Source organism: Lacerta agilis, chromosome 6 (genome assembly GCF_009819535.1).
Source record: "Lacerta agilis isolate rLacAgi1 chromosome 6, rLacAgi1.pri, whole genome shotgun sequence".
Classification (NCBI taxonomy): Eukaryota; Metazoa; Chordata; class Lepidosauria; order Squamata; family Lacertidae; genus Lacerta; species Lacerta agilis.
The window spans coordinates 72541179-72553828 of NC_046317.1; the positions used below are offsets into that span (position 1 = coordinate 72541179).

Here is a 12650-nt window from a genome sequence, read left to right on the forward strand (position 1 = left end):
TGTTCACTGGAAGCATTTGCTTCATATGCCCCCCTCCCATCTGCCTGAGTCTTTACAATAATTTTCAGCTTGCTTTACTTCCTTTTGCTTTCCATTTCCCCATTTATTATACAATCATTTGATTGTGCTGTCTGTACAGAATGCATAAATTGCATATTTGTGCATCTCTGTGCTTCATTTTTATTTATTTTTAAAATGTTGAAATAAAGGTTTCCAGGGTGTCTTACCTGTTTCTATTGCACTTTGCAATATAGGTCAAGAGAAGGACACCTTTTACTTTTGTTCAGGGATAACAGGATTCACTGAGACCTGTGAGGGATGGTGGTCATTGTTTCCATTTCTCACCTTGTCTCCACATTTTACATTGTATTTGATAGTATAAAAGGGAGCAGAATTTAACACCCACCTGTACTCTTATTGCTTCAAGTGGTGGTATCAAATTTAATCTAGGTATGGTAAAAATGGCAATGATTTCTACAATAAATGAAGGGCTGAAATTGATTTCAAGGTGAGTCATTCCACTTTTAAGTGAGTGATTCCCCTCTGTGTGTATATAACATGTAAATGTGCATATTTGTATACAGTGTACTACAAGCACTCTAGCCTAACTCAAAATTACTAGATGTCAACACACTATTATGGAGTCTGATCAGTTGTGAGGGCCTCGGTTTGTATGGCAGAATACACTTTCAGCCCTATGTATGATGTGGATAAAAAAGTGTGTGCCTACTGACCCCATAACACAAAAAGTTGGCTATAAACTTTACTGTATATACTATATTTCCTGTCAAGTATTTCTCTTCAAGTTGTACTCCAAACATCTCAGATTTTCACAAGCCTTTCTCTTTTTCACATTCTTTTCCTATTTGCTTCCTCCTTGCTGTTTATTGGTCTTATACTTTGCCATCATGCTTATGTAGACAACTGTCTAAAGAGATTCCTCTAATCATTTGTTTACAAGACTTCCATTATACACAGTTTATTGCTGGCCCTACAGTTAGGCTCCCAGATAATTGCTTTCACTGAAGCAGGTTGCTTTAAAGATCTTTAGTAACTGTTATAATCTAGTTTTTCTTCCTGATGGAACCTGTTTGTATAACTTTCTGCTACGGTGAACCAAGATAATCTGACGTCTATTAAGCCTAAGTAGTTTGTCTGTTTTTGCATGTAGAATTATGGTGGTTTGAAAGGCTACTCTGCTACAATTGCAGTTTTGAAATCATGCATAGTCACAAGGCTCTCACAGTGCCAAACCCACTTTCACCCGCCTCTGGTATGTAGCACTTGATGTGTTAGCCAAGATTAAATGTGGCCCTAAGGCCAAGAAAGGTTATCTACTCTGTGTTATATTTCAACTGTAAAGTAAAGAAAGCATTTAGTCTTCACTAGATGCAAGATTAACAATCTTAGTCTGTCCAGTAACTATCAGACGTTAGTTTAAGCCTAGTCAAATGTCACAAACATTTTGTTTTTGTTGACTGCTTTTTGTTGTGAGATTAGAGCTGGGACAAAGTAGCTGAAAGGAACAACACTGGAAAAACAGAAGGGACAACTGTACAATATGCAAAGTCCTCTATTCCCATACTTCACCTCAGAATATCATGGCTATTGGTTTTAAGAAAGACACTGTATGCACATAATGCTCAGCCATGGTTTGTTAAACCACAAGTTAAGTACAGTCGTACCTCGGGTTACGTACGCTCCGGGTTGCGTACTTTTCGGGTTACAAACTCCACTAACCCAGAAGTGCAACCCGACGCGCACACGATTTGCACATGCGCAGATCGTTTTTCCGGGTTTGGTTTTTTTTTTTTTGGTCTGTGCATGCGCAGAACGAATTGTTCGGGTTACGTCCTTTTCGGGTTACGTACTGTAACCCGGAACAGATTAAGTATGTAACCCGGGGTACTACTGTACAGATTTCTCCACAGTCCATCAAATAATGACTTGTTTCTCTAAAATTTCTTTTGTTTTCCAACTGCTCGTACATTATAACTCTGTGACATTTAGGGTGGAGTTAACAACCAAATTGTTAAGGAAACTTGTCTAGACATACTTTGTAAGCAAACAGACTATAGGTGAACTTGGCTTGCCTATAACATGAACTAGGTCTAGATGGGAATATTTTTAGGACCTTCCCTTTAGTAGGTCCTCAGTGGCATTAGGAAATGGTCACTGCATCACTTGTTGATCCAGCAAATTGAGATGCTTTCCAAACAGCTATGGAGGAAACATGTATTAGGAGAAATAAAACTGCTTGCATTTAGAAAGTTGCTTAATGAGTAGAATTTCTAGGTAATTTGAATCATATGTTCCAATCAAAGTCTCCACTGAACTATTTGTTAACTTGATATTGAGTATCCAATGTGTAAAAGGCAGTTGATCAAATAATTGGTTAGATTCAGGGGCTAACTTCCAGTTAGGAGTGTTTCCAGTCTAGACATTTTCCCTTCCGTGCCAGTTTTACTAGTGGTCCCTTCTGCTTTTTCTATAAGAAGCTGGTAACCTGTGGCACATAGGTCACATATGAACACCCAAGAACTTTTTTTTTTATTGCAGCCCAAAGGCCCCTCTAAATTTTGTCATTCCCCCAAATTAAAAATTAATTGTTTTAGCTGCATGTATATCTGTGTGGGCTAGAAAAAGACAATACTTTTCTTGTGCAGAAAGCAGAAAATACACAATCTGTTGTGTGGTGCTGTGTGTTTATGTTTGTGTGTGGGGGGGAGCACCAATTATTTTAAATGTCATGTGGAAGAGAACAGGACACCAAAACACCTTTAATATTTGCAAGGTTTTATGCTTGGTGGCAATATGGTTTATCTATTTGAGTATCCCAGGAGAGGAGAGATGTTCATCTGTAAAATGTCAGGGAACATAATAACAATAGATTTGGGCTTATTTTCAGTTCAGAGAGAAGCAGAGAGAAACATTCATGGAGGGTGATGTCCTCAGACAATTCATTCATTTCATTTCATTTCATTTCCTGCCCTTCACCAAAAAGTCCCAGTTTACATCATTAAAAACTATTTTAAAAACCCATCTCTTGGCACTTGCCAAGGCCCATTCCTCTCCAAAAAGTTGAGGACCCCTGCAGTAGAGGATGCACATGGGTTTGCCTGATAATTGATGCCAATTTTATACATATAGTGAAGTGATGTGCATCACTGCTACCGGGATGTTTAGGTTCCATATTTGTGGCAACCAGTACAAAGCTGCTTACTAGAAATTGTCATAGCTTCTCAGCGACTTCCTAATTTGTTTCTCGGTTCTTTTGCTTTCAGATTCTCACAAACATAAAGATAAACACAAAGACCGGGAACACAGACACAAAGAGCACAAGAAGGACAAAGAGAAAGATCGAGAGAAATCCAAGCACAGTAACAGGTGAGATTGCTGGTTGTTGTCAGCAGGTTTGTTGTCTTGACATGCAAAACTAGGCCTGGAAACATGCAAGATTACAGTCAGAGTGCTTGTCAGCTGGCTAGTGGGGAGGTGGCACACATTGAACTTGCTTCATGTGATCCCATCTGATTTGGCTATCTGCATACTTCTCAGCTGTTTCCAGCCATAGTTGGGGGAGATGTGGACATGATGCAATCTTAGAAATTGGCTAGCCCAGTCAGGCTGTTGTTGGTCAGATAATATTGTGTCTTCTATGCCAATAAGTACATTGGCTAGCCTAAGTATTGTGCAAGGCAAGCAGCCTGCTTTAGTCACTTTTGGTCACATACTCTTTAATTTTGGAGGAGATGCAGGCTAGTTCACCACAAATTAAAGCCAATAGTGCTTGCTCTTGATAGGCATAGCAGTGCTTTTGGTATTGGCTTCCTTTCTCTACTTCAAAGGTCTCCACATAAATTGGTGGCCATTCTCATTGGAACTCTTGTTTTAATAATATTCTCGAGTCATAAAGTGACACTTGAAATGCTAAATTCAAGACAGCTATGTTTTACTGTTTGGAGGTTAACCAAGTTACATGTGAGTTAATGTTACTGAGGTTAAAATCCGTGAATAGCTTCCAGATACCAAATAATGGGGCTGCCATTCTATGGTATATATGACTGCCCCCCTTCATTCACATAGCCTTATTTTGTACCTAAACAGTTACACAAATGTAACCTTTTAGCAAGTTTAACACCTTGTTCCCTTTTTGTGCTTTTTTCTAAACTTGAATACATTTTAATAAACTGTTTCATTTTCCAATTTGTGATAGATGGGAGATATTTCTGAGCCAACATAACTCCAAAACTTACAACATCCATAGACCTTGGAGGCAGAGGCTGTAAATGTCTTGGCTAAGCTGTTGCATACTTTACTGGTTGCTTAAATCCCGGCAATGCTAGTTAACACACTTTGCAGGGAATGGGGGTGGTATTTCACCTTGTGCTTCCAAATGTTCCTAAATTGTTGTGAAACTCTCTTCTCTCCTCCACCCACATTGTAGTGTTTACAGCCTTTTAGAAAGGGACTCTTTGCATGGCATAATGCAAAACCTGCTTGGCTTTTGGCTCATTACTCTGATGTGTTTCTTATTTATAATCTCAATCATATCGCAGCCTTCCAAAAGATAATATATATATCTTAGAAGGGGAGCAAAAAACCCAGCCAGTGGACAGTACCACAGGCTGTAGCACCTTATTCATCATGCAGATGTTTACTTGTGTCCATTCAATGAATTGTCTTTAGTGACAGTTCTGCCCAAGTGAAGAGCTCTTGGTTAGAATTTATATGCAGACAAATTAATTATGGTATGTAGAGCTTTTCAAGTATGATTGCTTAGTAATTGTATTCATATTTTACGGTTTCCTAAACCTAAGAGGCATTTCAAATGAACATATTTATATACCAATCACCTTATATTCCTTATCTGGCTACCTATTCATGATGATTTCCTGCACAAAGTAAAACAATACTTTGGCTCTTTCTAGAAGGCACACTGTGCCCCTTTACCTTATTCAATTCAGTAGTACTTACTTCTGAGTAGACACAATAAATTGCCTTGTCCCATCCAAGCATGCACTGTGTAATGGGCATGATTCAGTTATAATAGATTCATTGAGAACTGAGTACATAACTTGGATCATGCCTTTAATTCAGAATTTTTTCTAGGATGTTGCTCTTGCAATCTTGGCCCATGTGCTTTAGGGTTGGATTTATGTACCATATTTAGAAGTTGTCTGGTGATGTCTGAGGAGGTGGGATAGGCATGCTGAAAGGGGAAGGAAGGGAGGTGCAAATTCCCTGCTGTATATAACAGGAATATGGTAAGCCAATGAAGAAATTCTGTCACTTTTTCCATTCTTACTCCTTTTGCATTTTGAAATCACATGCCTCCCATGTTTCATCTCATAAATATACCTGCACTCAGTCCTGCACTAAGGAGAGAGAGACCAGAACTCTATGTCAAGAATTGAATTACTGGAACCTGTATAAATAAAAGGCTTTATATACTAATAGTAAAACCTCAAACTTGGCCCAGCAGCAAATCTTCCAGCGCTCAAGCAGTGTCTCTGCTTACATAGAACTCTGTAGCATACATCCATGTTAGGGAGGCAGGTTGCTGAATTATGCTTAATATGATCCAGGAAGTGGAAAAACTGGCCAAAGGGAAAGGCCTAATTCCTGTAGAATGGTTTAGGCCTGCATAAGGTGTAGTGTGAGAAAAGATATGCGGCAAAGTGTTTGGGCGAGCCATATTGAAGTTTTGGTGGAGTGAGGGTTGCCTTGGTACTATAGCTGTTTTCATACTTATAAAGTTATTCCATTAAGGGAGCAAAAGTCATTTATTACAATTATACTGCAACATTCCTCCCAAAGGAGCCCAGCCTACATTCAAGTTTACTTAAATTTATTATTGTTTCTGGATTAATCTTCATGCTTTTAAATCTGACATATTGGATCCAACATCCAATATCTTTCAGCCCAGAGGCAACTTGGAAAGCAGGCTGGTGTACAAAGTAAATGTAGCAAAAATGTAGGGCTTCTTAGTAGAGAGTATGAAGTTGCAGGACATAATATGCAGGTAACTCACATCTTACTCAAGGTTTCAGTTCTGGGGGTCCACGCGTAAACACAGAAATGTATGAAGCTGGGAACAACCACCTCCTGCAAGGTAGAGGGCTGCTTACTCTGCTTTGTGAAGGCTGTGCAAGGGCCCTGGCAGTGTCCCAAAGCCCTTCCACTGTTTCCCCAAGGTCTTGCAATTGTAGCTGTGTACAGGTGGCCAGGGAAGAATAAATGAGCAGAGGGAATGGTGGGTTCCTCTGCTTTCCATTTATCTATCTATCTATCTATCTCACTCACACACACACACACACACACACACACACCCCTTTACAAAGCATAAGTATAATATGTGTAAGTTGAGAATTACCTGTAGGTAAAAAGGTAAAGGACCCCTGGATGTCAAAGGTGACTGGTGTCCAGTCAAAGGTGACTGGTGTGTGGTGCTCATCTCGCTTTCAGGCCAAGGGAGCCGGCATTTGTCCACAGACAGCTTTCTGGGTCATGTGGCCAGAATAGGTAAACTGCTTCTGGTGCAACAGAACACCGTGATGGAAACCAGAGCACATGGTAAAGCCATTTACCTTCCCGCCAGAGCGGTACCTATCTATCTACTTGCACTGGTGTGCTTTCGAATTACTAGGTTGGCAGGAGCTGGGGCAGAGCAACGGGAGTTCACCCCGTCTCAGGGATTTGAACCGCTGACCTTCTGATCGGCAAGCCCAGGAGGCTCAGTGGTTTAGACCACAGTGCCACCCACATCCTGTAATGTAATTCAGCTCATTGGAGTGCTGGTGGGGGTGTTAACTTGGAGAAAGAATTTTAGCTGGTATTTTAACTAGGTCCTGTAACTGTTGTAATCAGTTTTGGTTTATTGCAGTCTATATGATTCTTTATATAGCTTGCCGAAAGTCCTGTGCTGGTTCAATATAATAAATAAATAAATGTATTTATTTGAGTCAGTACAATAAAGTGCCACAAGGATTAGGCTTAGAGTGGCTTGCTATGTCATATTCAGTGCAGTTATTTTGTTTAGTTCATCTCCAAACAAGAAGCTACGTCTTAACTCTAGTAATGCCATTAATGTTTTGAGCAATTTCCAGAGAGTACAGTGGTGCCTACTTGAAGGAAACACTTCCTGAAGGAATAGCTGTACATCAATCCACTAATAAAGTAAAGTGCTTTTTGCAGAGTTTTTTTTAAGTACATCTCAGAATAAATCTTCAAAATACTTTGCTTCCTGTGAATCAAATCAAAAGCTTTTATGAAAACAAGGAACATGGAGCAGAAACAAATGCAAACACTGAGTAAAACACTTCACAGTAGCAAAAATGTCATTTTCCAGCTCTACCATGCTTCTTTACACATAATTGGCCAAAAGAACCTTTCAGATTCCTGTGCTGAATCCTAGTCCTCCACTTTGGTGGACCACAGAGTGGGGAAGTGCCTCCCCCCCCCAAAAAAAAAGAGCCACCTCCCATTTTCAGTCTTTATACCAGTTGCATGTTGTCTTATGCACTCTGTCGGAATAAGAATTCTGTAGGCAACGCTTAAAAACCAGGTCATTAGACATTAGGCTATTAAGGCCCTTATAGAGTTGTTTCAATGATAAAATGAAGGAGGGGAGACCAGGTATGCTGCCTTTAACAACTTGGAGGGAAGGTGGGATGTAATTATAAAATAAAGTTGTGATCCCAGCTCAGCTATGAGTGAAGACTGATTCATGCAATAGTCTCTAAACTTGATTTGTGCATAGACTCGATCCATCCTTCATGATTCAGAGGGGAAGCTACGTAATGCAGCTTTTGGTGGCAAGCTGTGAGCTGATGTTTGAAGGGAGCAGTGTTCTTTAATATGCTCTAGCTCAGTGTTTCTCAAACTTGGGTCCCCAGCTGTTGTTGGACTACAACTTCCATCATCCCTAGCTAGCAGACCATTGGTCAGGGACGATGGGAGTTGTAATCCAGCAACAGCTGGGGACCCAAGTTTGAGAAACACTGAGCTAACTGAAGGAGAGGCTGTCAGGAAACAACTAACCATTCATTATCATCCTGCCCCAGGCTGAGGAGTAAAAGTAGCTGCAACACACAGCTGTCCAACATCTGGGAAGATAACTGTGTTACACTAAGGCAGGCTTCCTCAAACTCCGCCCTCCAGATGTTTTGAGACTACAATTCCCACCATCCCTGACTACTGGTCCTGCTAGCTAGGGATCATGGGAGTTGTAGGCCAAAAATATCTGGAGGGCCGAGTTTGAGGAAGCCTGCACTAGGGCCAGTTGCTTTGCCTACTAGAGAAGGTAAGCAAGTCTTTGTTGCTTTCCGAAAGAGTAGTCTGTACCTGTTGGCCAAGTTGAGAATTATGCAATGAATGCAGCTGCAGTGTTCTTTTCTTGGAAAAGGCCAAAGTAATTTCGTATGTTAACTTGCACTGCAAGCTTCCCTACTTGTTCTAAACATTGGTGGAAGAAGGAATTCCAGAGCTTGCGCAGGAGAGCCAGGGCTGGCCCTACCATTAGGCAGAGTGGGGCTGCCGCCTTGGGTGGTGAATGCTGAGGGGCAGCATTCCCCTGTATTGGAGGACAGAGCTGTTTGTGCCACACAGCCTGTCCTGCATCCTCTCAATTAGCACGTTGCCCCCAAGAGCCATGGAAGACACTGTCCTATTACCACTGATAGATCCAGCTGCCAATCTCGTTGGCTTCTGTATGTAGAATGGGGGCTTTTGGCCTCAGGCAGCAAAACACCACCTTATTAGTTGTTAGGTGAACAGTTTTTGTGCCAGTAGGAGATTTCTTGCACATGCTGACCATGCTTTTTAAAATAAGGACTGGCCTGCAGTGTAGATTTGAGTCAACTGTATTGCCTGATCTCATGCTGACTTTGCTCCAGGATGCCATCCCCCTATCATCCATTTCCCACCTGTCAAATGAGGGAAATTATGTCCTCTCTTTCACAGGATGGCAATCTTTTGATTTTTTTATATTTATATTTTGGCACATAAGCTTGTTTACCAATCCTATTCATGACAAGCGGGCATCATTTAAAATGAGGGCTTATGTTTTGATGTGAGGTGCTCCAAATAGTTCTTGTCTGATTACAAAATGATATCAAGTTAAATGACACATTTGCTTACCTTCATTTATTAGAGGCTGTACTGGTCTTGAGTTATTTTTCTTCAGAGACACATACCATTTGTTGGTGGTTCCCCCCCCCCCCTATTTTCTGTTGTCATGCAAATTAAATCTCTTTTTTCACCTGTTGTGAAGTTTCCTTGTGGTGACATTTCGTATGTGTGTGTTCTCTAAATAGGTATTTGTTACCAGGAAAGTTCTTACTGTGTCTTGTCTTTTTTACGTTTCAATTTGTATAGCTGTGGGGTGCATGTGTTTGTGACTGAAGTAGGGAAAATGATTGTAGTGCTGCAGGTGACAAGAATTCGTGTCAGTTGTATTTAATACACCCAGGTAGAAGTAAAGAAAAAAGATCAGAGGAGGTTTTAGCAGTAGAAAAATGTGGAGAATCTTTAATGTGCCATGACTAAAAGCTGGCTAAAATTGTTGTGTTCCTGCAATTAAAAACTGTTACTTTTTGCTGGTGTCCATGTCTGTTGGAGCACAGCATAGTAGCAATTAATCTCCATCATAGTGGCCAGGTTTTGATAATTTTCCATTGTTTTATAAACCATGGTTTAAGAGGTCTCTTCCCTTTTCGCTATCAAACACTCTGTTCGGTGCAACGATCCTGACTTCATTAAACCTATTCCCTGTTGTACCCAAACTACATCAGTGAACTCTGGTTTAACATTGGTTAATAAACTAGCATACTTAGCCAGGCCAGTATTGATCCTCTCTTAATTCTTTACTGTGCCTGTACAATTCCCCCCCCCCTTTTTTTCTCTTTCCTATTTTCTCCTTCTGTTGAAGCGGTAGAGGTTGGGAACCCATGAAATGTGCAAGTTTCTCTAGACAATAAAGCATGAATGGGAAGGAAGAAGTATATTCTCTGACCTCCAAGCAAGGAGCGGATGACATTTAGGCATTCCTAATTCAACATCTGCTTGCTTTGCAACAGGCAAACAGACAGCAAAAGTCAGACCTGATTGTTAGACATGAAGTTATGTAACTTAACCTTTTCAGCATCATTTTAATGAAACGGGGGGGGGGGGGTGTCACAAAACAAAAGTGAAATAAAAATACTGTTAGCCAGTTTAAGTTTATTAGATGATGTAACAAGTGGGCTTTTCATTTTGTGAAAGTTGGATTGTTGAAATAAATTATGTGGACCAAAAAAGATTAGCCACTGTGGGGAACAGAATGTTGTATTAGATAGACGTGATGAGCAGGACTCCTTTTATGTTTTAAGCACCAAAATAAAATATTACTTATATCTATACTAGTGGTTTCAGCCTGTTAAAAAAACGGGCGCTAGAATGTGGTCAAATTTTTGGGGAGGCAGGATGAGCTCATCCTACCAGGTTCATCCAGGGTCCAGGAGCGTCTCCAGGAAGTCAGGTAAGCCCAAGGGTTGAGTTGGAGGGCCAAGATCAGGATGATCGGGCCCGCTTCATTGGCGGCGGCATGCAAGGGCTCAGGGCCCTTCTGCCACCGTCGCTTGCCATGGAGGGCCTCCGGCTGGGCCTGGGAGGGCGGCGGGAGCCCGGGATCAGGCCGCGTCGGCGGCCAAAGTGATGCTGGCAGCGCGGAGAGCCCAGGGCCCTGCCGTCGCCGCTGATTGTTGTTGGGGCCTCCCGCTGGGCCGGCTGGGCCGCGGGAGCCCGGGATCAATCCGCTCGGCGGCCCGAAGGGATGCGGGCAGCGCGGGAGGGCTCAGAGCCCTGCTGCCACCGCCGCTTGTTGTTGGGGCCTACCGCTGGACCGGCTGGGCCGTGGGAGCCCGGGAGCAGGCCACTCGGCGGCCTGAAGGGATGCGGGTGGCGCGGGAGGGCTCAGGGCCCGGCCGCTGCCGCGGGTCGTGGCCTCCCGCTGTGCCTGTTCTCCCTCCCCTCCTCCCGCAATGGCGCAGCGACGTCCACGCGCAACTCTAGGCGCAGCCCCCCTCCATCGTCCCTACGTACTCTGCGTCCTGGTCCATCCCGGCTCCCGTAGCGCGGCGGTGGCTGCAATGTCGCCCTCTGCTCCCTCCCCCCCTTACCGTCTCCGAGCGGCTGAGTCCTCCCCCGCCAGCTCCGGGCCTCAGCCGGGGCCTGGCTGCCCCCCACCCCTTCCCTCCTCCCTCCCTCAATGCAAGGCTGCAGCCACCGCAGAGTCAGGCGGCCGCAGTCGGTGCCGGTGGAGGAGGCTCGTCCCCTCAAAAAAGACTTCTTTTTCCCTCGGACTTTGCATGCAAAAAGCGAAAGGGAAGCAAGGCGCTGCAAAACTCCGAGGCGTCTCAGGAAATGCCCGCCCCGTCATAGCAGGAAGCCCGCGGAGGCCCCGCGCCGGAGCCTCGCCTCGCTTCTCAACCGCCCACCCTCTCGAGGCTGTTGGGAAGCCAGCCGGCACCGGGGCAGGCCGCGCCGCCACCTCTCCGAAATTTTGCACTCCTTTCCCGCCCCTCTGAGGGGAGTTCGTGTTTGCCAGGCTTGGGAGGGAGGCACCTGTGTGGCCCCTCTCCAAAATCACAACTCCAGCTCCGGCCGCCCAAAGTCTCTGCGGGGCGGGCTGCTCTGGGCCGCTAGGCCTCGGGGCTCTTGTTGTAGCGGCGGCAGTAGCAGCGTGGCCTTCCTCCTCGGCCTCCCCAATCTTATGGAGAGCCAGCGTTCCATTTCAACGGCCCGCTTCAACTGCCGACGCTGCTCGCGGCCCGATCTCTCTGCGTCCAATCCCTGTGTCCCTGGGGCACATGCTCAGTAGCGCAAACCCAGAGACACACGGACTGGACGCAGAGACACTTGCATTTTATATATATAGATAAGATTTGTAAAATTCCATCTTTTTGTATTTGGTTAATATGATTTCTTTATATGTAGTGGTTCTTGTCTTAAATACTTAAATGATGAAGTGACTCATAAATCCAAAGAAATTGCATCCCATTTTTAAAAGGACTAAATGTTTTATGGGCATTTGGAGAAGGTATATGACACTGAAAGCTGGTATTATATAGTGTTTAACCAGACCTAGGTTCAGATCCCCACTTGGTCATGAAGTTAATTTGAAGAGTATAGGTGATCACTATCGCTTACTCTAACCTTTTCAGAGTGGTAGTGAGCTGAAATGTGGGGAGGCAGCACATGCACTTGTTCTATATTGTTGTTATTATTTAATTTTATTAGATGCTTTTTCTTGTCGCAGGCAACTTAAATCAGCTTTACAAAAAACAAACAATACCATACATTCATTAAAACCAAGAAAAAGTACATTAAAATACATTATTGGGATATGGGCAGAATAAAAATGTAATAAATATAGTTGCTTATTTGACTTTATTGTGGTATGTGTCTCTACATTAGGGACAGAGAACTTTCCAGATTCAAAAAGTAGTAAGTCACATTGGAAGGGCTTGTGGGAGTTGAGAATCAAACCATAAGAAATAGAGTGGCACTAGCAAGTGGGAAGAATGAAAGGGGAATCCAGAGTACTTAGCTTGCAGAGTCATTGAGGGGCAAGAGGGTCAGGATAATGAAGTAAGGAAACCTAATGAGTG

At 43.2% G+C, this 12650-nt stretch overlaps 1 protein-coding gene across 1 annotated transcript in view; it reads left to right on the forward strand.

Moving 5' to 3' along the window:
- The window catches only part of TOP1 (DNA topoisomerase I), a 73223-nt gene that overhangs the window by 30430 nt on the left and 30143 nt on the right, over positions 1-12650 (forward strand). Inside the window, exon 3 of the mRNA XM_033153394.1 lies at positions 3285-3387. Coding sequence (XP_033009285.1) covers positions 3285-3387 — 103 coding nt within the window. The remainder of the gene's footprint in view (positions 1-3284; positions 3388-12650) is intronic.